Source organism: Perca flavescens, chromosome 6 (genome assembly GCF_004354835.1).
Source record: "Perca flavescens isolate YP-PL-M2 chromosome 6, PFLA_1.0, whole genome shotgun sequence".
NCBI lineage: Eukaryota > Metazoa > Chordata > Actinopteri > Perciformes > Percidae > Perca > Perca flavescens.
The window spans coordinates 17075711-17103500 of record NC_041336.1 but is presented as its reverse complement, the minus strand read 5'-3'; the positions used below and the strand labels follow the sequence as shown (position 1 = coordinate 17103500).

The window sequence follows — 27790 nt, the reverse complement described above, 5'->3', positions numbered from 1 at the left end:
TGCCAGTTAAGGTTTTTTTCAGGTATCTAATTCACTGGATAAGACATAAACAATTTGTTTTGGGATTTTGTTTCCTATATTTAGTATATAATAATATATAGCAATCTTGCAATATGATAGAAAATGTTTAGAAATATTAAACCTGCATCTGGAGGTGCATCAAAGCGGAAACGTTGAAAGACAATCATGGGACACATAAGCATAACAAAACAAAGACTGGAGACAAGAGTAGAACAAGTTGAACTACAGGTCACAGGAAGATTTTACATAAACTAAAAAATACAAGACACTCACCTACAAGACATTGTGGGGACTCTTGCAGTACGGATTCACTGGCAGTCTGGGATCTTCTGCACAAGGAAGTGATGGGTTAAATCCAGTCTCTCCTCTGTGTCATTGTCTATGCTGACGTTCAGTATGTCTGTCATTTAAAACTCAGAGAGAGAGAGGTTACAGTTACAGTAAAGGTTAGCTTCCCCTGCACTTACTTTTTTTGTTCACTTGTACCCAGCCTCGCTTGTGTTTAGCCTCCAACTCTCTCTAAAGATAAGACATCCATTACCAGCCCAGCCAATCCCCACGCCCTATAATTTACTCTCATTTACTTACTTATCTGCGGAGGCCTGGAAGTGACATGGATATCTACTATCTACAGGAGAAAATGGGCCTGTTCCTGTCCTCTTCTTCCCCTGCTCTCCCCCCTCTATGTGCAAAGGCTCTCCTGCTATTCTATCTCTCCTGCAAATCAACATTTGCCTCCATGTAAATTCCACCTCGTCTTTCCAGGTTTGCATGCAAACTACGACATGCTCTTTGCTCGTCATTTGTTTTGTTTGAACAGTTACACTGTTCTAAACTTGGTATCAGCATCTCTTACATAAGCAAGGGTGACAAACTAAACAAAAAACCTGAGTGGAAATATTAACAAATGTATAAACATACTTTTCTTTACATTAGGTTAGATTCCTTCTATTAGCCCCAAGGGGTTTTCTTAATCTCTTTTTTCCTGTTGCCTTGATTTTATTGTGCAAAATTAATACTACTACTACAGGGGGTCACAGAATGGTTTGATGAATATAAAAGGTATGTGGTATGACCCTCACAGCCAACAGCTCTCTCTTAAATTGAACACCTATAGGAGAGATTAGGACTAAAGTCTTAGACAGTTCTCTCCACGACCATCATTAAAACATCAATGAGGGAATATATTTTAGAATATAGTTATTCCCCTAATAGAGATCAAGATCCTTGAAGTGTTTATAACAAGGAGTGTTAAAGCTGTTCTAGTAGCTAATGGTTGCCAAACGGTGGTTAAGAGACTATATTTTGTTTAATATGTCATCTAATACTTTACTAAGAGAGAAGTCTGCAACCATGCTAGCGACAGTGTACTTAGGCACAGTGGTGCTGAGAGCTAAATGCTAACGTCAGCATCCTAACATGCTGACGTTAGCTTGCTAACATGCTCACAATGACAAAGTGACATGCTGATTGTTTACTATGTTACTGTTTGCGTAAAGATCTTAGTTTAGCATGTTAGCATGGTGACATTTACAGAATGTACAGCTGAGGCTGATTTGATTGTAGTTAATATGAAAGTTATTTACTAAAGTGTTGGACAAATTGAGATTTTCACCTAATGATGGCACTAGATGAAAGGTTAAGTGACCACAACATTTCATGGCAATCCATCCAGTAGTTGTCAAGATATTTCACTCAAAATCACAAATGTCACAATGACGGAAGGGGAAAAGTTAGAGGATTATCAAAGTCAGTAGAATCCATCCTCTGGGGGTCTCGCACCAGATTTCATGACAATCAGTCCGATTGTTGTGGAGATATTTCAATCTGGACCAAACTGGTGGACCGACCGTTATCGCAATCCCCAGAGCAATGCTGCTAGTGTGGCTAAGAAAAACATGCAGAATTCCTTATAAATTGACAAAAACCTTGAATAACAGTTGACTTTTTATTGTAGTTCATAAAAACAAACAACAATGATAAAAACAAGGTGGTAACCATAATAATAATAATATTCAATAATGTACAACAACATAACAATACACAGTAAGAAATTAAATTAATTTAAAATCGTTCTCAAAACCATCCCATGTACCTAAAAGATGTGGAACTATTGCATGTCCGTATTTCGGGAAAACACGGGGCAGTTTCCAGGGGGCAATTCTGTGGTGCAGTTAGGAATGTCGAGATGCTGGCTGGGACGTGAGCACGGAGAGCTGATCCTGGATCTGGTCAACTGACGAGAGGGGTGGAGGATGGGGATGGCGAGTAAGGACGCAGGTAACAGATCTGACTGACTGATAGAAAAGTGACAGTAACAGTCTCTCAGCGTCGGGGACATTCTGCAGTAGAGGTGCACATTAATATGCCCTGTTTTACACATACAAACAAACAAGAAATATGCATGCATGCACGCACATGCACACACGCACACACACACTCTCTCTCTCCACATACACACATACAGGTGAGGACACAAGAGTTGAACGACTTTAAAAAAAAAAAAGTTTTACACTTTTCTAAAGGAGAAAATGAGCACAATAAAATCCTTCCAAAAATGACTACAAAGCACCAGTATACTCTAAGCATGCTGCTTTTTCTCCAGTCTTCATCTTTATCTTACATATAGTTACATACACATGTTTGACCCTGCTGTAAGACACAACAGGACAGGTCAGGTCAGTGGAGCTACTCGCAGTTCAGTTACGACAGTGCTCAAGTAATAGGAGTTAAATCTGAATCCCAGTGGAGGAGAAAGACTTGTTTCCATTCGCTCCCATCCTACATCTGCAGTTCCAGTCTTCTTAAAACAAAGTCCAGCAGCATAGCTGATGCTCTTCTGAGTCAGGAGATGGGTTGTGGGTGCAGAAGGAGGAGGACTAACCTGACTGTGCTGTACATGGTGGTTAAGGGGGAGGACGTCTGCTACATGGCGGTGGGGTGAGGGCGACTAGCCTCGGTCAGAGAGAGTGAAATGTGCGAGGTAATTGGTCAGCGCGGCACCTGCATCTGCTGTGAGGTCTGCGACTGGTTTTGAGCGGTGACCTCGGGGCCTCGGCTGGCCAATCGGCTGAGGATGTTCCTCTCGGACATTTGCAGCCGCACAGCGACAGGGGGTATCCTGGCGATGGTTGCCGGGAGACGCGTGACGTCGGCCTTCATATCGCTCAGCAGTTCCTCGAGCTGTTTGAGAACTGGAAATACAACACGTGAATGAGCTATGAGCGCCACCGTGATAATCTAAATTAAGGACTGTAGTTTTTTAGTCACTTTTGTGCCTGGTGCGAATTCAAATTCATTCAAATTCAAACAACTTTATTTATCCCCGTAGGGCAATTCTGTTTTTAGCCTACCAGTCGTATCAACGAGACAAAACAACACTTAATCAAGCATACAGACAAACAGAGAAACACTGTCAGTAACATCATATTGCATTGCAGCATGATCACACTTTAGCGTTAAGCTGCAGTCAGAGCAGATTTCGTCTGGCAAAATTTACAAAACGGAGCAGCAGTGGTTGATGGGAAATTACGTAGGTAGGGCTGTAAACATGAACTGCGGCAGCTTACGTGGCTAGCGGGCTAACAACAGCACATCACAAAGTTGTAAATTATAAAACTATCAACAACTGTCGTTGGGCTCTGTCATTGTTCTTCTTACACTCAATATGGCAAAACAGCATCTCTCCTTCTCTACTGCTTGTATTATTTTGATAATCGACTAATTGTTTAAGTAATTTTTCAAGCAAAAATACAATAATTAATAATTTGAGGGCTCCAACTTCCAAAAAGTGAGGATTTGCTGCTTTTCTCTGTTTTGTTGCTCAGGCAAAAAGCAACATTTGAAGACATCACCTTTTGCTTTGGCTACACTGCGGCACGTTCACGGAGCGGATGTGCCGCGGAATGTATCTTTTAACTGGCTACACCTGCAGGTGTAGGAATGTGTGAGTCACAGAGGAGACGGTGAGCTTTTGCTTTGGGATTGTTGTTGTGTCTTCAGTTTTTGGAGCCAGCACAGCGCTGTGAAAGGTTAATCTACCATCAGGTGTTTTCAAAGGATGCAAACTCACAGTTGGACTACTGGGTGGTTGTAGTGCTTATTTCCTGAAAGCTGTCCTTGTTTAAATATGAAAGCTGCTCACAGTGTTGCACCTGACAGTTGTTGCTGGTCACGTTAGCAGCTATAATTAGATCTATAAATATTTGTGTTTACATAAATCCCTTCTCCCTACACCTGATACTACCACAATGAACACAAACACTTTGTCCTCTCTCACACACAAACACAACTTTCTTTAGGGGAATAAAAAAAGTTTTCTTATTCAAACTAAAGGAATATTATTGTGAGATAAAAGCACAGATTTAAAACAATTCTCGTGCCAAGATCAACATAGGATGACCTTTAGTATACAGTATAAGTAAAAGCAAATGTGCTGTTTTTTTTTTTTTAAAGCAATGTCATCGCTAATTATCTACAGCTCCTTCTTGTAGACTTTATGAATCTGTAAGTTTGTTGGTGAGTTGCAAGGCAGTTGTTGCTCAGTTCCTTCAAAAAAAAAAAGTCAAGAGGATTATGAGTGTCTGATCAGTCGCTTCCCTTTCAAGTTAGATTAAATAATAAGCTACGTGTAAAGTTATTCAGTTACTACCAAAGTGACAGAAAGCACCTGACTTTGCAGTCCCCAGGCAAGAGCAAAAGCCTGAGCAGTCCACTCGCCCCCATATTGTCCCTTTCTTGTAGTCATGAGACTGTCAAGTCTACAGAGCATTATCCTGATATTATACAGGTGTTTTCAAAGTCTTGTACTTGAGATTCATTTTAAATTTTGCTAAAATCCACAGTCCTACAAATATTTTGCAGGTGCATGAGGACTCTCACTATACTTATCTCTCTAGATCTTATATATGTTTTACCTTTATGCAGAACTGCATTGGCAGGCTTGTTTCCAGACATGGACTCCTTGCTGAGGTGCTGGTGGGACTCGGCGAGACACTCCACCTCACTGAAGCGAGTGTTGAGGGCCATGGAGGGGTGGGCCGGGTCCTCTGTCATGTTCAGGTAAGCTGCCCTGCGCAACTGCTCCTCGATCACCAACGCCTGCTCCAATAACTATACAGGAAACACAGAAAGACAACATGCCCAGTGAGAAACACAGAGAGAAACAAACACACTCACATACACACAGGGGAAACACATGATACTAGTGAGCCTGTTTAGTTCACCTTGAACCTCCGGGCAAGAAACTTGTTCTTGATCTCCAGGAAGTTTCCTCTGCTCATTTCCCCTTTGAAGGGCTCATTGAGGATAGCAAACCTCACATCGTTCTGCACATCCTGCCACCGAGCGTAGCCATGTCTGAGAGACGCCGAGGTCAAGTGTAACAACATTACTGGCTTGTAAAGGGTGATATTATTATACGCTAATTTTTTTCTCAAGCACACTTTATGAACAATGGATGCTAATGTTTGTGCATGGATAAATTTACAGTTTGGGAATTGGTCAAGTAAAGCTGTTGAAAAAGGTCCCTCACTGCGCAACCTGGCTTGAGTAGTTGGTCCGATACGAATGGATCAATCGAACCCAACATAATTATTAATCCACACAAACACCTCACTCTTATAACAGAAACCCCTTTCTATTATAGTAAAAAAAAAAATATATATATATATATATATATATATATATATTTATTTTGAAACAGTTGCCGATAATAACATTAGTCAACATATCATTTCAGCTCTAATTAACTAGAAGACAGCAATCGCACATGAGAATTAAAGAAGAAATGGCCCACTGAAAGGATACTGTATGATTCCAGCCAGCAGCCAGTAGTCATGGCGACGGTGCCAAATCTCAAAGGTCTTTTTGGTGACGGTGGCTGCCCTCTCTTCATTCTGCCACAGAGAGTGAAGCTCTGGAAAGGAGGGCATAAAGGTCAAAAGACAGAAACTAAAGAGAAAAAATAGAAGAGAGAGAAAATTGGTGTGTGTGTTTGCGCATGTGTGTGTGTGTGTCCACCTGTGAATCCTCCATCAGCAATGTTGAACATGAACCTCTGCTTGGTGGCTTTTTTTTTCTCTTCACTGACGTTAACCACTGACGCAGCTGTTGCTCCTTCTTTGGCGTTCTCTCCATTCTGCAGTTTGCCAGACTCGTCTGTTTTCACAGCGTCCTTCTCCTCTTTTTGATCTGCGAGAAAACATCAGAAACATGTCAGCCACAAAGCTTATATGGGTGAAAATCAACTACTAAGATACCAAGGACATTGTTTAATTGTGTTAAGTATATTGACATTCTGACAGCTTTAACTTAGACATTTATTTAGCATGTCTCCATCGGAGGCAATCGTTTACAGACATTTTAAAGGGGTGATAGAATGATTATATAGGGTATTTTACACTGTTCCTTAAGGTCTCCTAATGGGGTATGTAACATTGGTTGGGCTGAAAATTGCCCGAATGCTATTTTATTAGGCCCTTAACTACCCTGTGAATATGGCTCTATTTGGAACAAGAGCTTTTCTTCCAAATTTGGTATGCTTATGAATATTCAGAATGAGCTACGTGCTGATTGGTTTGAGCAAACTACATAGAAACACATGGGAGACTCCACAGCAGGTCTCACTGCAAAGTTATACATTGTTTGTCGGGCTATTACGTTATTAAATTCACTTCTGAGACTTTTTTAAGCGAGAAATCAACTATATAAAGCTCAAATATGGGACGTTTTACGAAAATGTATGGCTTATTGCAAATTTGGTAAGACTGTGTGTCGGAGTTCAGCTGCCGGTGCTGCCTCGCTGCACGGCCTGCCTTCCTCCACAGACCCTTGCCTGCAGCTCCCCTCTTCCTGCTAGCTAAATGGCCCGTGTGTGAGAGTGATAGCGCGGTCAGCGAGCTTGTTACACCAGCAATCTCTTACAACAGTTCCAGTTAATCATGGCTGGCTGTCAGCATAACTAGCTATATTTACAGTTTGAATTTTGTCGTGCCACTTATACAACATATCTCTAAAGGTCTCAAAGCTAACAACGGTGTCCGATTTCAAGTTAATGAATTTTTGTGAAGATTAGGGGTTTCGTTATCTATGACTGTCCCTTCATGCTAGCTATGTGTAGCTACAAATCACGGATAGTTAGCTTCATTTTCGGCACAAATAAAGTATATTTACAGTTTGAATTTCATCACGCCACTTATACAACATCTCCCTAAATGTCTTATAAAGCTAACAACGGTGTCCGATTTCAAGTTAATGACTTTTTGTGAACAGTGGGGGTTTCGTTAGCTATGACTGTCCCTTCAATCCTAGCTATGTGTAGATGTGTAGCTAGCTACAAATCACGGATAGTTAGCTTCATTTTCCGCAAAATTTGTGTATATTTACAGTTTGAATTTCGTCACGCCACTTATACAACATCTCCCTAAAGGTCTTATAAAGCTAACAACGGTGTCCGATGTGGCGAGGCAGCACAGCTGGACAAAATTTGCAATTGGAGGTTGACGTCAACTTCCAGCTTTGTTGGGATTTGCCCGTTTTCAGCGGCAGTTTCAAAATATGAGATTTTCATAGTAAAGGGGTGTCAATGAGACTTTGAGCTTCTATGTATGTCCTATTTACCCACCAAACTGTCGTTATTCAACTATGACGGTACTACAAAATCGATTTTGCATTCTATCACCCCTTTAAAAAGTGTGCGGTGAAATTTACTTCCATTGCAAAGTGTGTGTATGTGTGTTTGTTGACCTGCACCTTTCTTCTCCTCTTTTGGCAAACTTGTGTCCATCTTCTCATCTTTTTCCTCCTCAGCTGAAACAAGAGAAGCAGTGTTAGAATGACAGAAAAGGGAAATAAGGAAACGAGACAAAACAGAAAACAGTTTCAACACCTGCCTCACCTTTAGACTTTTCCTCCCCTGAATCAGTCTTGCCCTCCGAACCTTCACCCTTGACCTCAGCAGGAGTGTCCCTCTCCGTCTCCAAAGTCTCGTTCTTCTCTTCTTTCTCCTTGCTTGTGTCATCCACCCCCATCTCCTTTCCTTCATTTCCATTTCCCATCTCCTTCTCCTCCTTCTCTGCAGCAGAGTCTACTTCCTCTTCTTTCTTTTCGAGGACGGGGGATTTTTCAGACTCATCTGGGATTTCAATAATCTAGGGGAGACATAGCCGGTTTCAAATTCAAAAATCTGTATATTTGCCACTGAAAACATACTAGACAGTATTGAAAACAAAACTGGATGATGTGATTGTAAAATCAGAATTTACCTCTGGATCATCTGCCTTCTTGGCTCCTTTGCCATCCTCACCCTCCTTCTTCGTGTCTTCCTTGTCCTCTAATTTTGACAAATCTTCTGACAGGAAACAGAACACAGGTCAACAACAGGTATGCAAAGAGTGTGTTTATATCTTGTCTCTGTTATTAGGGTTGGGTACCGACCGAATCACATCGGTACTAACGAGTATTGGTTCATGTAAAGTCAAACGGTACCAAATTTCGGTACCTGAGAGTGATCTGTCCTCTCTGCATGTTGACAGAGAGCAGAGGTCCGACACAGAGCGTGCGGACGGAGCAAACTACGTCAGCTCCGCAGTTTTGTTGAAATCAGAGTGAGTCATGGCAATGCCGATAAAGTGGTTTCAAGAGTGGTTACAGTTTTTCAAAACTTCACGGAGACACCTTTCACCGTGATATGATATTAATGGCGAGCCAAAAGCAGTCGCAGTGCTGTTGACATTACACTTCCTCTGACACGAGCAGGCACAACGGTGGCTTCTGTGCCCTGGGGACTGACTGACAGGCTGAGGTTGCAAGGCAAGGCAACTTTATTTCTACAGCACCTTTCAGCAACAAGGCAATTCAAAATGCTTTACATGAAACATTAAAGAGCTATTAAAAACAGTCATGATGAAAATAAAACAGGCTAAAATAGAATAATATACAAATACAAGAATAAAAGTAGAATAATTATTCAATTGAATAGGTTGTAGGGACGGGTTTGGGAGGAGAAAGGGGTTTTAATTTCTTTTTGTAATTACAGAGGGAAAGTACCGAAAAAAGTACCGTTGGGTACCGGAACCGAATTCCAGGTACCGGTATCGGTAGAAAGGTACCCAACCCTATCTGTTATAGCTGTCAATAAAAACTAAATACATTTGTCTTGTGGCCAGTTGTTACTTTTTTCATGTTTTATTTGGTTGTATCCACAAGAAGGTGTCAGGGAATAAGCTGATAGTCAAGAGATACGTATATTTGAGGCTGAACAAAGACTAAATGATAACAGAATATCTTTCAGTGCAACACAGAGAAACAAAAATATTCTCACAACGTCCTGGGTTATGACTTGGATTTAAAGGTAAAGTTAGAATTCAGAGGAAGTGGCTAAGAGGAAATGGAAATGCATGTCATTTGTCAGGATCCCCATAAGAAAGTGTTACAACATACAGTGTCTGTGATGGTTCTGATTGTCTAACTACAGTATGAAGCTGAAATGAAATGACCTGAATGCACTGACCATTTCTGCATTGTAAGAAATCATATGGACTTTAATATTTTGTTTCAATAATCCAGTACTAAGAGTAAAGTGTGTGTGTGTGCGCGTGTGTGTGTGTGTGTGTGTGTGTGTGTGTGTACCTGTGACTGGAGTGTTGGGCTGTGTGTCTGCAGGGGTCCCAGTAGAAGGAGTCTTTGGGTCTTCACCTGCAGCCAAAGCTGCAGCCCTTTTGTTCTCCTCCAGCTCTGCCATCCAGGGCATCGACCACTGACCGTTCACATGCTCAAACTCCTGCACCTGTTAATCAACACGTGAATCAGTCAGCCCATCACTCAAACAGTGATTCAACACTTGAATTATCTAAACAAAATGTGTAGTGTTTCTTTTCTAACTGGTAAACCATACCTTTTTCCTTATAAGTGACATCACACCAATACGGGTGAGCACGTGTTGCCTGGACAGACCTTCACGTGGGACACCGTCTGCAAAAGTCTCAGCTCCATCAGCCCCTGGCTCACAAAGGTGACGCATGAACAGAGACACGTAGGCCCTGAGAACATGTTTGAAGAAGAAGGTGAAGGGACGTCAACGTAAATACATTTGGAAAAATGTCCACATTTCTGTGAGTGGGGAACATTTTACATAAATGCACAAAGAAGCATGTGCCAAGAAAGAACCCATTACATTTTGGACAAGATCCGAATCACGGGGCGTATACACAAATTATTAGCTAACTAACTAATAGCGAGATAGGGCATTTGGCCTTGGCGGCCATACAGGAAATTAAAAGCCCCATTTTTTGATTCAAGTCAGGAGCTCTTTTATACTTAGTCGACAAGATTACGAATCTGATCTGGCGTTTGATGGTTACTTTCAGCACTTGACAGTTTTTGTTGCAGACACATTTTGGTCAATACCAAAAAGGTATTGAGGTTTGATATTCAGTGCAAACTTTCGGGACAAGCAGAAAAACGTCACATTGAGACTCACTTGAATTCTTTTTCAGACTTTCCTCGGAGGTCCCTGACTAGCCACTGGTTGGTAAAAGCATCCTGGGGAGGCATCCCATAACGCATCACTGCATTCAGGAAGGCCTTCCTCTGCCGTGCATTGAAGCCCAAAACCTGACAGGTAATAAAGATGTCAAGATGTTTGCAAATTCTAGTAAGGCATTTATCATTGTTTATCTGTTTGTGCTGATTTTTTCATCTAAAGGAACTCACCTCGATGTTTCCGCCCACTCTGGCCAACAGCGGAGGCAGAGGTTTGTCCCGATCGTTCCTCAGCCCTTTGCGGCTTGGTCTGCGGGCATTAGCTACAACAGAAATAAAAAGAGTTAGTTTATCTGATTCAATGCACATTACAATCAATAACGTATCGCTGAGGCCATGAAAACGAAAAGTCAAAACTCAAACTGAATATTGATGAATGATTGTGTGTGTTCTTAACGTCCTAAAGTTGCTCTGTGAAGATGTTCCACTTACAGCTCATCACGGAACACTCTCATCCTGCTGAAGCTGTCCCTTCTCACAATCTCTCGGCACGTCTACACTTAATGCACTTAAAGCATAATTTTCAATTACAACTGAAAGCAGTGTTGTAGTGTACTTCATTTAATGCAATTGAAGTAACAGAGCCATAATTAAATAAAACAAAAATACAATCAATTCAAAACATGTACATCTTTTAGCACTTTTAAATAAATTGGCAAATATATAACACTTGTATCAGCTTTCAGAAATTGTATAAATATAAGGGAACTATTTGATCAGAAACAACACTAAAAGTGCTTTTTTAAACAAACCCTGTTAAGTGCATTTCAAAACAACTTAATTAACAGCTAATATGAACACCAACAATCTCTTTAAAGTGCAAGTAGCGATTCAGCTGGCTGAGAAACTATTGATTAGAAATTTCTGGCTGTGTTTCTTTGCCTTTTTCCTTCTCTTTTTGTCCTTTTTCTTTTTCTTTCTGTCTTCTCTTGCCTCACTACGCTCAATGCAGATGATGCAGCGGCAAGCTGCATTTCCTGAGTTCCTGTTGTAGAGGTTGTCAATGAGGATATCATAGCTGTCGTCTGAATCTGAATAAACATCTGTAGAGGTGGATTGAAGGATGTTAGTGGGTGAAAGAACTGGGGCTCGAACAGGATTGTCTACCTCTGTGTATCAAGCATTGCCAAATCTTAAACTCAAATATTAACTTCAAACAACTTCAAGGGACCACATATATCTTCACATAATAGTTAAGAGAGGTGGCCACCAAAGTACACCAAAGCATGTGGGCGGAGCGCGAGGATTTGAAATGGAACGCCTTATCCCCCGCTCCATCTCGGTGCAATTCCACTCCGATACCGCTCACATCATGAGTTTGAAGCTTGCCTGAGCCCTTCTCTGTGTTACTGCAGCTTGATCAGTACATGCAGATTAACGGCACCCGCCCTCCCGCCAGTGCACTGGCAGCATGGAGGAAGGACGGGTGTCGTTCATATGATAAATTCAACACAGGTTTTTTCCCCCTTTTTTTGGAGCAAGAGGTGAGTGATATGATTGCAGTGGGTTGAAATTTGAGTTAAGAGTGGAGCGGCTTTGAGCGGAGGGAACGAACAGCTCTGTGAGCGACAAGCGGAAATTCTCACTGCTCCACTCCGCTCACCTGCTCTGAAGCACACAAACACCTTTTTTTTTCAGCAGTGATCAAAACAGTGAGCCTTACCTTCAGTCCGTTCATCAAAGTCCTCGTCGCCTTCCTCCGAGGCCACCGAATAATCAGACTGGTTATCAGACTGATCCTCCTGCCAGTCTAGAGGAAGCACAGACATAAATGTTGAAGAGGGAAAAAATAAAAAAGGACACAACTCTTCACTGCCTGGACAGAATCTTATCGATAGTCGAGATAAAGTAAATCCAAACTCTTCGTGCAGCCCCATTTAGTTACTGTCAATGCTTTAGCCAGGAGGGGGAGCTACTACTTTTCAGTTTCTCTAATATTTTGTCTTGGGTTTGTTGTATTTAGTAGTTTGCCAAAGTCTTCATAAGTCTGCTGCTATTGTACTTGTAATCCTGTATTCACTTTGCTCAAATAAGTCTGTTTCAAACGGAGGAGGGGAGATACTGCAGGATTACAAAGGCGCTGGATAACTGCACTGAGGAGAAGTCCAAACTGCTCTATATACATCACTCTATGTTTCAGATTTGAGAACTTTGTAATGTTCCTTAATGAGACCGCCCCCTGTATTCAAATACATTTTTTTAAACATGCTTGGTTTGAGAAGAAAGCAACTATCAATTTCTAAATAACACACAACTAACAAGTTTCTACGTATACCCAATCTAATTATACTAATAACATAAAACACCACTCACTGGATCTCCTACCATGTTACACCAACACCAAACAAACACCACAAACCACACTGAACAACACACACACACACGAGAAGAGGTTGCATTATATATTGTTCTGTACCCTGTCTTATACCTCGGTCCTCCTGGGAGCCGTCATTGTAGTTGACTGGCTTTCGAGTTCTTTTGCCTTTGCCCAAATTTCGGGCGAGATCTTCCTGCTGCTGCTCGTAGTGGTGACGAAGCAGCTTCTCCCAGTAGTCAGGATCAACACTTTCCTCCTGCTTGATCACCTCTCTTTCCACCTCCTCCTCCTCACAGAAAACAAAGAGTGGTTAATATGATATATATATTAGGGCTGTCCGGAATACTTCGAAGCTTTGAAGCTTTATTCATAATGTTGACATTTGAGTTCTAAATCAACATTCAAATGCTACGCACCTTTCATTTTTTTGCATATCTCTTCATTCTGTTTAAATCCGGTATTTCTGCACAGTTGCAGATAATGATTGGGCTAGACTAATGTTATTAGTATTATAATATTTGTAGACTTGTGTGACCCACACAATGGTGGCGTGATTTTTCCACTAGGTGAGGCTATAGCCTTATAGGTAGCTCTGTGCATTATGGCCTTTTTTATATTTAAACATTAGTACTTAGTAAATAGTCATTTATTTGTAGGGCTTTTTTACTGCCATTCTTATAGCGCAGCTGGAGAATGCCAGGAAAGGGGGGAAAGAAAGAGGGGCCGCAGGGTTGGACTCGAACCCGGGCAGCTACATGGGGCGCATGCTCTGCCAGGTGAGCTGGAGGTCCAATATTTCTCATGTCACTGAAACCACTGAGAGTGAATCTTGTGTTGTGTATATTATTATCATACTGCGGGTGATGTCTCTGTGTTCTGTGTTTTGTTCACAGATCCGACACGTTCTCTGAAGCAACGGCGGGGGTGTCCACGGCACGGAAGTCCGGGGGGGAAGGCCCGCAGGTAGACATTAACCTTATATTTTTAGTTTAACAAAATGTACCATGTAACATATCACACACACAGTGCTGTCGGGCAGAGAGAAGTACGCCTTTCAGCACACAGACGACTGAAGGCATCGCCTTTTCATTATGCTAAAATCATCGCAAGTTCAACGCATTCAACATTTCTGAAATAATGAATGATTTATGTGAGAGTTTCAAAAACAAAATTTTTACTGCATTCAAAAAATAGTTTGCTCTCCCGCTTGCAGCACACAAAAGAAGGCACGCACCTGGAGGCTATTAACGGGGCGGTCTAGCAGCAATTTAACAGCACCATAAACAACATTTATATAACAACAATAACAAAAGACATATTTTGTCTCTAACACTATTAGGCCTATAGTAAATTATTTAATTTGTTACAACAAAAAAAGATCACAGCCTATCATGTATCGCGTGGTGCTCCAGCTAAGGTTTTTTTTGGGCATCAACATCATAAAATATGACAACAGACAATCAAAGCTTCCTTCAAAAACCTCTATAGAAGCTTCAAATGTAAAAAATAAATAAAATGACATTCGGTACAGCCCTAATATATTAGGAATAAAGCCTGTGGATTAAGCTTTTTAAATATGTAAAACCTTTTTATGCTATTCCTAATAAAATAAAAAAATAATGCTTAATCTAGGTCAAAGCTTGATCTATGTCTGAAGCTGCACCAAAGACTAAAATGCAATTTTTTCTGTAGTTAAGACCTATAGTTGTAGGACATTTGTTAGACACTTTTAACTAAAGAACATTCCCCCGTACACAGATTTTGTAGACGCACTCCTACCTCATCATCTTCATCTTTGACCACATACTGGGCCACTTTAAAGGAGCTGAGGTATTCGTTCATGCTCTGGAGCTCAGTGTCATCTGTGGCATCCTGGTTCCTGTCTAGCAAACGGTCAATGGCGTGGTCATCGTAGTGGATCACACTGCTGTCATCCTCCTTGTTGTCCCCTGAAAGCAGGATGAGTCAAATAAAAAGGAAGGCAGCAGAAACTACATTTACTCCCTGTAACACTTAAAAAGATCGGACGAGCATCCCGGTGGAGGAGTTCTCACTTCAGCCAGAGGCATGCAGAGTCTCTCCCCATTTTCACATTGTAACCCCAACTCCTTCTCTGAACCAGTGTTAGTATCCTGATTATCTCACCTAACACAAGCATAAAAATGTGCAGTGAAGTATATTAAAGTTAGTTAAACCTATGTAATGTAAGTTAAATGTTTGAATAGGCATTCATTGGCAAAACAGTGTGCATTACAGATCTTTTTTAACAAAAACACGCACACAATAAAAAATATAATAATAATAATAATAATTATAATATACGGGTGATGACACCAGGTGTAGGTGAAATCAGAATTGTGTTAAAAAAGCAAAGGCTCAACATTTGATTTAGCTTAATATAACTAATAACAATGCCCTATTCTGATCCACTTACAACATTTGTTCTTATGACAAACGGGTTGTAGCACCTCTTGTTTTCACAACAATCCAAAATGATCTAGCTACCCTTTTACAGACAAAGCAAGAAATCTTGGTGTAGTCATGGACTCAGACCTAAATTTTCAAAGCCACATTAACATAATTAAAAAATCAGCCTATTATCACCTTAAAAATATATCAAGGGTTAAAGGGCTTATGTCTCAGCAGGATCTGGAAAAACTTGTCCATGCTTTTATTTTCAGTAGACTTGACTACTGTAACGGTGTCTTTACAGGTCTCCCTAAAAAATCAATCAGACAGCTGCAGCTGATTCAAAACGCTGCTGCTCGAGTCCTCACTAAAACCAAGAAAGTGGATCACATCACTCCAGTACTGAAGTCTCTACACTGGCTTCCAGTGCCTCAAAGAATTGATTTCAAAATACTTTTACTGGTTTATAAATCACTAAACGGTTTAGGGCCAAAATACATTTCTGATCTGTTACTACATTATGACCCACCCAGACCTCTCAGGTCGTCTGGGACAGGTCTACTTGTTGTCCCCAGAGTCAGAACTAAACAGGGGGAAGCAGCGTTCAGTTTTTATGCTCCACATATCTGGAACAAACTCCCAGAAACCTGTAGGTCCGCTGCAACTCTCAGTTCTTTTAAATCTAAGCTAAAGACCTATCTTTTTGATGTTGCTTTTCTTTAAATAATCTATTTTATTAACTTTAATTTCTTATACTGCACTGTAACTTTTATTCTTATACTGCACTATCAATTTTATTCTTGTCTTTTAATGTTTTTAATTTGTTTATTATTGTTTTTTAATTGTTTTCTAACTGCTCTTTAATGTTTTATGTAAAGCACTTTGAATTGCCCTGTTGCTGAAATGTGCTATATAAATAAAGCTGCCTTGCCTTTTAATGCTTTGAGAAATGTGGACTCAGTTCAATGTAGCAAATTTTAAGTTGTCCAGTGATGAAATCTTTTAATGCCATGTTTATTGTAAATAGTAAAACACAGATAAATATAAAAGCAAATGGTTGACAGAACTCATGCTGGATCGTACATCTGTCAGTGGGTTAAAGTCGACTCACCCTCTCCGATTTCATCCTTAAACAACTCTTCAGTTCCAAACTTGAGGATGTCATCGAGCTCCTGCTTGGACATGGAGCCTGTCTTGGAGCCGAGACCTGGTCGCACCACCAGATGAGTGAGCATCATCTTCTTCTTTGCCACCTGGCAGAGGGAGGTAGATGGAGGACAAACAAGCGGTGAGCATGTGATCACACAGTCCTGAAATTGTTGATACAATTTTAAGACGTATGTGTCATTTCTTGTCCTTTGTCACAGACCTGTGTGATCCTCTCTTCCACGGAGGCTTTGGTGACAAAGCGATAAATCATCACTTTCCTGTTCTGCCCAATACGGTGAGCTCTGCTGAACGCCTACGAAGCACACATATGAAACAAACAGCATAATCACCCATCATCAAAAACAAACAAACATGCTGACATGGATGTGAGGTTAACGCCTGGGGGTTTGCATACCTGGATGTCATTGTGGGGGTTCCAGTCAGAGTCGTAGATGATGACAGTGTCAGCGGAGGCGAGATTAATGCCCAAACCACCAGCTCTGGTAGAGAGGAGGAACGCAAACTGGGGAGCACCGGGAGCTGTTGGGATGAACAACAGAAAAAGAAACATAGAAGGAAAGAAAATTAGACCACTGGTAGCATACCAGAGCAGCTGTTTTCAGGCAATGCAAACAGTGTTTGTATACGGCTCACCGTTAAAGCGGTCGATGGCCTCCTGTCTCAAGTTGCCGGTGACTCCTCCATCGATTCTCTCATATTTGTATCCCTCGTTCTCCAGGAAGTCCTCCAGCAGGTCCAGCATTTTGGTCATTTGAGAGAAGACCAGAACCCTGTGGCCTCCCTCCTTTAGCTTCGTCATCATCTTCTGAAGCAGCGTCAGTTTTCCTGAAGACTTGGTCAGAGCATTGCCCTCATACATGCCATTTGGAAGTTTTGGTGCTTCCTACAATCAGAGTAAGAAATCTGAATACATGGCATAGTAGTAGTAGTAGTAGTAGTAGTTTATTTTGAACATATATAAAATAAAAATATATATATACAGACATGCATACATATATAAAATTAAAATTAAAATGACAGCTTAATAAGGTCATGTACTTCTCAGCATAATCTTCCAAAATGATTGTAAGTAATTCAAATTAGAAATTCCCATGTTCAAAAAGGAGTAGGAAGAAGTTCATAACAAACTTTTCAGGTCCTACCCCCTTTCTCTATTTTTATCCTTTAGTTAAATACAAAACAATTTGATGCTTCTCTTATACATACATCTTTACATACACCATATATCTACCTACATACTGTTCACATAAACCCATGCATTCACATAGATACAGATGCATACATACATGCACACACATTGACATTTTATTTTATTTTTTCCTCCTTTCTTTTCCATCTATCTTCTTCATTTCCATCTATTTATAGCAAATCAAATAATAACACCTCCATACTAGACTTAAAATGTAGACCAAGGAACCTGTATACAATACTATCACCTCGAGTCCTTTTCGTATCCATTTAATATATTCAGTTTAAATAGTCTTTTAAAATTACTCATTGTTGTACATGATTTCATCTCTTCACTGCAGCTGTTCCATACATTATAGTTCATAGTTCACATGGACCCCCAGAAGAAAAGTTTGTTCCCATATAATTGTGTGAAAAGACTTGGATCGTACCATAGCGGCTGCAGGAAAGAGGTAGGGGTGATTGCAGCACTTTTTTAGGTCCATCACCACGTTGAGCAGAGAGACTTGGTTTCCTCCTCCACGAGTGTTCAGGGCCTCAAAGTTACGTGTTAGGATGAACTTGTAGTATTTCCTGGGTTACAACATAAAAAAAGGTTGTTTTTTTTAAATGAGAAAGGAGTCGTCAGAGATCAGACAAAGGAAAATATGATATTTTCAAAATTCAGACTTTATACCCTGCACTACCCAGAAATGAATAATGACAGAAAGATTCCCATCCATAGTCTTCAATACGTGGACCGGTTTCATTTTCATGGGTGTATACTTTTTAAGTATTTTGTTACACATGTTCTCTCTACGTACTTCTGCATGGGGCTCAGCTCCACTCTAACAATGAGCTCAGTCTTTGAGGGCATGTGTTTGAAAACATCAGCCTTCAGCCTCCTGAGCATGTGTGGTCCCAACATGTCATGAAGCTTCTTGATCTGGTCCTCTTTGGCAATGTCTGCAAACTCCTCCAGGAACCCTTCCAGGTTGCTGCAAAGAAAAAAATATACATCAATATAGGGTGGGGGTGGGTGTACTCATTGTACTTGCAATACGGCCACATACACTGTGGCCACATGTGGGGCTACTGACTTGAATCTCACTGGGGTCAGGAAGTTCAGCAAGTGGAAGAGCTCCTCCAGGTTGTTCTGAAGGGGAGTTCCAGTTAGCAGCAGCTTGTGTTGCAGCGGATAGTTGTTCAACACTCGGAAGAACTAACAACAGGCAGGGAGACAAAACACATTATATATTAGGCATTGAACAAAATATGTTTTGATGACATTTGAAACACAGGATAAACAAACCGTTCTACAAAAGTACTCTCTGTTATTACCTTGGACTGGTTGTTTTTGAGCCTGTGAGCCTCGTCCACAACCAGACAGGCCCATTCAATGGAGCCCAGCACAGCCTGGTCAATGGTAATCAACTCATACGATGTCAGCAGGACATGGAACTTGACTGTTGAGTCTTTCTGTAAAGCACAAAGAGAGGAGGACATTAGTTAAGCTGGCAAAAAAATTATTAGGGCTGCAATTGATTGTTTCCATTGGTAATATAGTGCCACAAACTAAAACCGATGGTTGAACTTTTGTATAATTTGGCAGCATTAACATTTTTGCAATGTAAATTCAGATCAGTGTAACTATTGATTCTACACAGGAAAGCAAGTGCTAGTGTGCAGGGCACCAATTCAAACTGACTACACCACCAATATTTCCTGTCGAAGATCTTTAATATTCTCATTTGGTTTCATCACTCTTTTTTTCTACTTTCCTTACCTTCATCTTGGAGGCTTTTTTCCCGCCTCGGATGGCATTTCCCTCAAAGGAGAACTCGTTCTCTCTGGTGACAGCCCTGCTGTCTTTGTCACCTACGTAGGTCACCACGTACATGTCAGGGGCCCACATCTCAAACTCTCTCTCCCAGTTAATGATGGTGGACAGGGGAGCACTCACCAGGAAGGGACCTTTGGAGTGACCCTTTACCAGGAAGACAAAGTCAACATTAACATGTAAAGATGTTATAGATTTATTTTTAAGTTGCTGTATCCATGTAGCGGTTTTATCCAAAGCGCCTTACAATTTGCTTCTCATTCACCCATTTACACACACTCGCACAATCATTTATGCTGTTCTTACCTCCTTGTACAATGAGTAGAGGAAGACAGCAGTCTGTACAGTCTTTCCTAAACCCATCTCATCAGCCAGGATTGTGTCTGTGGCCTGAGCCCAGGAAAACCTCAGCCAGTTCAACCCCTCCAGCTGGTAGGGATGTAGAGTGCCTCCTGTGCTGTCCAGGTAGTCAGGCTGCCGATCAAACTTGATGGTGGGCTGGAAGGAAGAAACCAAGAATATCAATTCCACATCTGTCCGGATTCAAGCTACTTTTATTCTGCCAAGGGAATACACTAGACAGGAATGCTTCCTTTTATAATTAATAATTCAATAGTCTATTGAAAACACTATATATGGCAGGATAGGTTTCCCAATAACCAAGTCTGTGTTTGGAAATGTTTTGAAGTTTGTTTTCTTTGCTTCAAAGTTTATAATACCTACATCTACAACTGGATTAGCAGGTGGACGCTCTGCTTTCTTGACTTTGACTGTCTTCTTCAGCTTCTTAACAGGTCTGCCCTCATCACCCATCATCAACTCTCTTAAAAGATAAACAAAAGTTTGTGAGATAAAAAAAAACACATTTTTAACTGCAATTTTGTATACAGGCAGCAAAGGGCCCAGTTTCAAATCCAACCCGCTGAATCCCAGGGGAGTGAGAGGTCGCCCCATCCGAGATTTTGCAAGTCTCTGCGTACCTGTGATTCCAGTATGTTTGTTTGTAGGTGTCAAACTCTGGGATGTCCATGTCTTCGCTCTCCCAGGTTGACTGGTCATAAGGCAGATCTCTCCATTTGATCAAGTAATGAATGTTGTTCTTTTTATCAACACTAACATGAAACATAAAATAAAAATAAACATGGACTGTTAAAACAGCAATTTTTAACAACTATAATATTAATTCAGTCTGATGGTTCCACACCTTCAGAGCAAACCAAATTTACTGTATGCTCCTTTTTTATAGGTCAACTGTGTGCTTCACGAGATTATATGTGTCCTACCTGTGGTTGAGGATGCGGTGGATCATCAGCCATTCCATCTTGACTCCATAGCGGTAAAACTCCTCCTCCATGTGGACAAAGAGAGGATCCTTGTTCTTCCTCTTGGTGCTTTTGTTTTCATCACCCTCACCTCCAAAGTCTACAGGGGGCGGTTCGTCCATGTCAGTCTTCCTCTGGTAATTACGGAACATCACCTGGCAGTTCAGCTCCAACTGGGGACGAGCGACAGGGAGATAAGAGAGAGGGCGGTCTGAATATGCTGGACCATTGGGTTTGTGTGTGTCTTGTGTGTTTGTGAAGTAAGTGATCAGAAAAAATCCGCATTGTCATCTACAGGTGGATACAGTTTCAGAGTGTGCTACCTGTAGCTCCAGCACCCAGGAGCAGTGCCAGTAGGACATGTTGCACCATTTGACAAAGAACTCCCTCTCCCTGCGGCCCACCAGCGGCGGGGGATCATGAGCATCAGCAGGGAGGTCAGCAGGCCGAGGGACAGGCGTGGGGGCGGGCGGCTCCCCCCATCGCCATGTTAAAACCTTCTGGACTTTGCCCTTCATCCGTGGACACTGTTAGGAAGTAGGAAAGGGGAGGAAATAATTTAGGATCTGCTACTTGTCAATGAATAGAAGGAATCTGATAAGAAACTCTGTTTAAAAAAAATAATAGGAATGGATTTTTAAGACATGAGAAACCAGCAAAATAAAAGCTGCCATGGTTTAACTAAAATACTGTAGGCGAGCACAAGACAGGATCTGCATCCACATGCACGCCCACGTGAGCACAAGCACGCGCAGCATGCACAGCGCTCACCTTGCAGCGGGGGCAGATCCATTCTCCATTGGGGATTTCAGGGAGAGGAGGGTTGAGGCAGTGGATGTGGTAGGAGGAGGGGCAGGTGTCACAGCAAAGCAGCTCCCCTCCATCCTTGCACACCCGGCAGAACTCAATGTGGTGGTCGTCTTCTTCCTCCACCCCTTCATCCCTTCTGTCTTCTTCATCCTCCCCTTCGGCCTCAGAGAGATCCTCCCTGGCCTCCCACTGGATCCCCTCCTTCTCCTAGTGGCAGAATTACAGACAGAGGGAGGTGGTGTGAGTGTGAGGGGAGGCAGACAGGCAGGGAAGGTATGCGGAACGGAGTGAAAGGAAAAAAGGGAGGGGTGTGGGGTGATTTTCAAGAGTGCCGGGGGTGGGGTGTGTGTGCATTGCGTGCATGTTTGCGTGTGGAGCCAAAGTGGAGGGAGGGAGGGAGGGACAAGAAGAGGAAATGGGGGACAGAGGGTGAGATGTGTGGTGGGGAATAGAAAAGGATAGATGGGAACATGAGCAAAAGGGTTGGGGGGGGCCAGCAGAGAACAAAGAGAAATGGAGAACACAAAAATATTTTATAAATCACCGTTAACAAAGAAAAGAAAAAATTTCCCAACAACCAACCTTCTGTCAGTGCAACTTTCCAGTAATACACTTTGACAAAAAAATACTTCACAGGCAGGTGTCAATTTTTGCTCTGGTGTTTTATACTCCAGGAATCAGGAGCAAATCTCTTCTAACATAGGATCTAATGGTCTTATCTGCACAGCACTGAGAGGTACTTACACAGTGTGGGCAGCTCCACTTGCCCTCAGGGGCCTTCTCCATATCAGGGTCCAGGCAGACCATGTGATAAGCTCTGGGACAGGTGTCACACAAAATGATCTCTCCTCCCTGCTGGCACACCTCACAGTAGTCCTGGTGGTCTGTCTCGTAGCCGTCGCCATCCTCCGTCTCCACTGAGAGACAGGACATCCACAGAAAATTAGCAGAAGAAAATGAGGTACATAGACCTGGACATATAAGAAGTAAAGGCCTTCATTTTGGCCTTGACTCTGAATCTTATTCACCAAAGCAACACATCCTTCATAAGGCTGCTGTCTGTTCTTAAATCTATGTCCAGCATTGATGCACAGATAACAGAACTGACTTTTTATTTAAGTAATATTTCCATGCCAACCTTTCTTCTTTTTCTTCGCACTCTTGGGTTTCTTCTTAGGACGACTGCTGCGGTTAGAGCCATCTGACACAGAGAAAGTCCCATCGTCAAAGTCACTGTCAACATCGGGTTCATCTTCATCACTCTAACAGAGAAACAGTAAGAGGACATTGGGAATGAGAGAAATAGCTGGTTACATTATAGTACATTGTTAATATTCTGAGTTAATGATCCCGCTAATTCTCAAAACTTTAAGACTGTACTGTAAACAGAAAAATTGGGTGGCATAAAAAGTATCTTACAGAGGAGCGCTTCCTCTTGCTGTTGAGGCCCCCTAGTTTGATCTTCAGCGGAGCCACCTTTTTAGGTTTGGGCTTCGGCAGAGGCTTCGGTGTGGGCTTCGACTTCCTGCGAGCGTTGGGACCTGAGAAGACACCAAAAAAAGAAGTTTATTTAGGAAGTAGTTATATTTTTTTTTTTACAGAGTTCATAAATAACAACACACCTTAGTCTTCAAGTTTAATTAATCATGTTAAGCCTAAAAATCATGTTCCATATGTATCCTACTTTACCTTTGCCCTCTTTGGTCTTGGCCTTGCGGAGTGGAGCTGCCGGGGCTGCCGGGGGTGCAGCAGGTGTCGGAGCGGGGGCGGGGGCAGGAGCAGGAGCCGGTGCGGGTGAAGCAGCAGCGCTGGTCTCTGCCCCTCCGTCTGTCCCTGCCACCATGTTCTCCACAGCTGCAGCCACATTGGCAGCTGCAAGGGCTGCATTGGCAGTGGCGCAACCCTACAGGGGGACACATTGCAGAGTGAGAAAACTCTGCTCTCTACTGTCAAACACACAAAAGGACAGCAACACATGATTCATTACAAATCAGACGTGCATCCTTGTTCAGGATTGCAATACCTTAAGAGGGTTGTTGGTGCTGAATTCTCTCCACTTAGCCATCATCAAAGTCATCATCTTGGACACTGCAATTTTGGGGTTCTTAGCTGCAATTAAAGGCCTAAGGACATCAAATGTACAAGAAATAAAGTGATTATTTATATTTTCATACATACACAGCTCCATTAAATTACGCGGTAGAGGCAAACAGTAATATCTACTGTTAATATAAAAGGGGTCTCCTCACCTAACAAACTGACTGAAGGCCTTGTAGTTGGTGAGGGAGCTGTAGTCTTCCTGAGTAAAGACATGATCAATGTCTTTCATGCCCCAGGCCTCCAGCAGCTGGGTGGAGCTTTTGGGCTGAGACGGGAGGAGAGGGGTTGAAAAGAACAGCAAGGGGAGGTTAGTTTGTTATGTTGGAATGCCTGAAGGAATGAACTATCCACTCAGAAGCTGGGTCTGAATAAATCTTTACCTGGCAATCATCGTCATCATCCTCATCCTCTTCTGGTTCTGGATCTTTACGTTTGCTCTTTGAGCTGGATGAGCCTCCTTTCTCTGCTGCCGCAGCCGCACCTCCTTTCTTCTTCTCTTTGGCAGAGCTGGAGCGTTTCTTCTTTTTCTTCCCGGGGGCATAATCACTTCCTTCACTCTCTGACCGCACAGCTCCCTCTTCTGCATCTCTCTCTGCTGCTTCTACTCCAATCAGGTGCTCTGGGGAGCTGACTGGCAACTCCTGCAAAATGTAGAGTCACTTTACAAATTACACTAAGACAACTGGTGCTTGTATACATTGTAGGGCTGGGCGATATATCGATATTATATCGATATCGTGATATGAGACTACATATCGTCTTAGATTTTGGATATCGTAATATCGTGATATGACATAAGTGTCTTTTCCTGGTTTTAAAGGCTTCATTACAGTGAAGTGATGTACTTTTCTGAACTTACCAGACTGTTCTAGCTGTTCTATTATTAATGATTATTTATCTAAAATCTAAATGTGAAGATATTTTGGGAGAGCACCAACTGTCAACTCTAGAATATATCGCCGCAATATCGATATCGAGGTATTTGGTCAAGAATATCATGATATCTGATTTTCTCTATATCGCCCAGCCCTATATTAGAAAATATGGGATGTAGAAATAAGCGCTGAAAATGTGTAGAAGAAAAATTTAACAATTTAAAACGTTTAAAAACCTTATGGAGCTTTGATTTCAAAAAGGAACTCCTGTTGTTATACAGTATTTGTGTTTACATTTTATTGTTATTTGAACAGCTGAGCATTGAACCAGGTGAAGAAACCTGTTTATTACTTATTCATTTGATTTTGCAGCTGTTCACTGAAATAGCCGGTTTCTATGAAACTACATGTGACATGTCATATTTGGCTTTGACTTTGAACATTTGCTCTCACTTTGCGGAAAAAATATCGGGATATATATCGTATATCGATATTCAGCCAAAATATATCGGGATATGACTTTTGGTCCATATCGCCCAGCCCTAATACATTGTATGTATTATATATAGAAATTAAAGTGTCATCACTTTTATTTGATTTCTATATATATATATATATATATATATATAATTATCCATTTATTGGGATGTGGAAGTTTGTATGGAAAGTCCCACAGCTCAGCCATCATCCATGGAGCTACATTGGTCAGAACAGGATTAACACTAATTTAAGGTATAGTTGTAGCGATCAGTTACTAAATATATTAGTCGATTAACAGAAAATTAGTTGACAAAAAATAAATTAATTAAAGCAAAAATGTCAAACCTTTTACTGTCATGGAAACTAAGGAAACCAGAAGGATTCACATTTGAGAAGCTGGAACAAGAGAAGTTTGGCATTTTTCCTTTGAAAATGTCTCATTCAACGATGAATTGATTAAATGATTAAAATAGTTAAGGATTCCTTTTCTGTTGATGGATTTATTGAACAATCGTTACAGCTCTATATCATCATATCATCATTTTAAACTGAAACTGTAACCCGGTATTGAACTGTTGGACTGCCAGACAAAACTAATGTGTCATCTTGGGCCCTGCTATATTATACTTGGCATTATTCACTAGTTACAGGTATTTTATAACCGAAAGCATGAATTGATTAATTCAGAAACTAATGGTTAGTTGCAGCCCTAATTACAGGAAATGTGCTTATCTCTGTTATTTAAACCCCAACTCTGTATATATTAATTACATCATATATCCACAGAAATTATGATGAATGCATCTTTTTTACAGCTGTTTTGCTTCACTGTCCGCTGTGAATAAAACTCAGAAGCACATGAAAGAACTAGTCTATTAGCTCACTATTTGGCTGCAAAACAATCCATCACTTCGGGATGTTTTGTGCATGTCCAGGGAGATCTGTGGGTTTTAAGCTGCAGCCCAGTGACTCACAGAGCCCCCTTGTGATTGTTTCAGAGTGCACCCCGAGATGTTACCCCACGTGGTGGGTTGACAGAGTTGTTTACCAGGTCAAAACGGACAAAAATGTAATACCATAGGCTTCCCCTGAGTCACAGCATTAACAAACATGAAAAGTTTGGCAAACTAACCTCTCTGATGGGTCTCTGTCTCTTGCTGCTCCTGCTCTCTCGGTTGCTCTTCTTGGCTTTCTTTTTCTTCTTCGACTTGGGTACCTCCTCTACTTCAGACAGAGCATCCTCCGGCTCGTCCTCCCCTGCGGGTGACATGCTGTCATTAGTGAGAGAAGACAAGCGGACATGAGCACTGCTGCAGGCTACAGGGAGAGGAGGGCAGACTCGCGCACTGGCACTACTTAATGTTCGTGCACGCACCCACGCACGCGCGCACACGCGCACACACGCACGCACACACACACACACACACACACACACTGCCGCAACAGAACAGGTTGAAACTTGTCTGTTCTCTGGCTCTGAAACTTTGACAGTTCACGCCCACGCTCAATAAGACGCATATGATGTTTTCGGAATAAGAGGGGTTAAGAAATAAAAGTTTAAACTATATAACACTTGCTTGACAAGTTAGCTAACTAGTCTACAATGGCGAGTGACGGACTGGCTAGCTTACGCTAACGTTAGCTTCGGCGAGCTCAAGTCACAGAGAGAGATGGACCTTCTTCAGAGGAATAAAAAACGAGCTTACCGTGAAGAAGTGAGTGCTCGTCCGCGGCTCCAAAGTCTTCCCTCTCATCCTCGCTGCCCGACATTTTCGCAGCGTTTTAATTGTATGTCTTGCTGGTCGAATTAATCCTTCCTAAACCTTGCTTCTAGGTCGGCGAGGGAGGAGGGAAAATGACGTGGGACTGTTGGAGAATTGACCGGGGGTGTCCAGGAAGGGAGGGGGCGGTGGGTGCTGAAAATAAATAAATAACTGGCATTGGTGGTAGATAACCCTTCCCCATGTCTTATTATTTACAAAGCATCTAATTGACTTTGACCACCTGCGTACTCAAACAAGTTGGATAACTAGATTATGTATGCTTAGGACAGTATCTGTTGTTGATTTGCAGGTATTTTCCTACACAGGAGTGAATGAAGTTAAGTGTGCCATTTTTCATTATTTCAAGTATGATGCAAATTCGCCCCATCGAGTTAAAACAATACATAAAAAAAAGTTTAAGCATTGAAACCATCACACATTAGAAACTTACTAGTGTGTGTGTGTAGTCCCGGGTCGAGGTGTGCTCTCTCTCGGTGCAAGAATGAATACAAGTCAGGCTGTTTGTGCGGCAGTTGTTGTCATTTAGTGCTCATTCATTAACCGGCTGAACCAATGATCAGCGAAATAAAAAAAATAAAAGAGCCGTCAATGACCCAGAACACGTTGCTCCGTCCCCCTCTTCTCTCTCCCCAACCTTACAGGCAGAGCTTAGCTAACATCCTCACAAACACACAAAGGCGGCAGACATCCCATAATAATCCCCCCCTCCCACACTCACACAGGACTCTGCATAGTTACCTCGCAACGGACAGACCATAATACTCAGCCTGCCCCCACCCCCCTCCACCACGCGCGCGCACGCACGCACGTACGCACGTACACTACCACTACTAGGCATGCATGCACCAGGCTCATTGCATGCACACTCCTTCCCCTTTCCACTAGTAGTCCCAGCCCCCTTAGCAACCCCGTTGTCATGGTGACACCCCCTTCCCTGCACTCCTCGACATACC

General features: G+C 41.9%; 1 protein-coding gene across 7 annotated transcripts; it reads right to left on the bottom strand.

Moving 5' to 3' along the window:
* Window positions 1-1955: 1955 nt before the first annotated feature.
* chd4b (chromodomain helicase DNA binding protein 4b) lies at window positions 1956-27534 on the bottom strand. Of its 7 annotated transcripts, none has more exons than XM_028580895.1 (40): window positions 27268-27534; window positions 26760-26969; window positions 26186-26310; window positions 24079-24339; window positions 23848-23963; window positions 23622-23721; window positions 23288-23501; window positions 23018-23139; window positions 22737-22860; window positions 22343-22515; window positions 21560-21805; window positions 21112-21315; window positions 20750-20961; window positions 20447-20578; window positions 20190-20289; window positions 19773-19964; window positions 19413-19613; window positions 18968-19105; window positions 18727-18848; window positions 18451-18624; window positions 18079-18220; window positions 17093-17342; window positions 16854-16978; window positions 16659-16751; window positions 16401-16542; window positions 14660-14829; window positions 12980-13169; window positions 12227-12313; window positions 10735-10826; window positions 10502-10635; window positions 9917-10061; window positions 9652-9808; window positions 8286-8371; window positions 7919-8171; window positions 7768-7830; window positions 6043-6213; window positions 5830-5938; window positions 5247-5379; window positions 4938-5133; window positions 1956-3215 (listed from the first exon to the last, which is right to left on the bottom strand). In XM_028580895.1, exons 2-40 carry the CDS (start codon window positions 26821-26823, stop codon window positions 3013-3015), a joined length of 5961 nt encoding a protein of 1986 aa, XP_028436696.1. In that variant the 5' UTR covers window positions 26824-26969; window positions 27268-27534; the 3' UTR covers window positions 1956-3012. The 7 variants fall into 7 exon arrangements, with proteins under 7 accessions (XP_028436696.1, XP_028436699.1, XP_028436698.1 ...); XM_028580898.1 differs by having other exon boundaries at window positions 7774-7830; XM_028580897.1 differs by having other exon boundaries at window positions 8286-8368.
* Between the last annotated feature and the right edge of the window lie 256 nt (window positions 27535-27790).

Coding starts and splice junctions, on each gene's coding strand:
- chd4b (XM_028580895.1), bottom strand. CDS start 26,823: ATGTCGGGCAGCGAGGATGAGAGGGAAGACTTTGGAGCCGCGGACGAG. Junction 23,964..24,078: donor ATGATGACGATGATTGCCAG/GTAAAGATTTAT, acceptor CTCCCGTCTCAG/CCCAAAAGCTCCACCCAGCT. Junction 16,543..16,658: donor TGGAAGAGAGGATCACACAG/GTCTGTGACAAA, acceptor TCCCTCTGCCAG/GTGGCAAAGAAGAAGATGAT.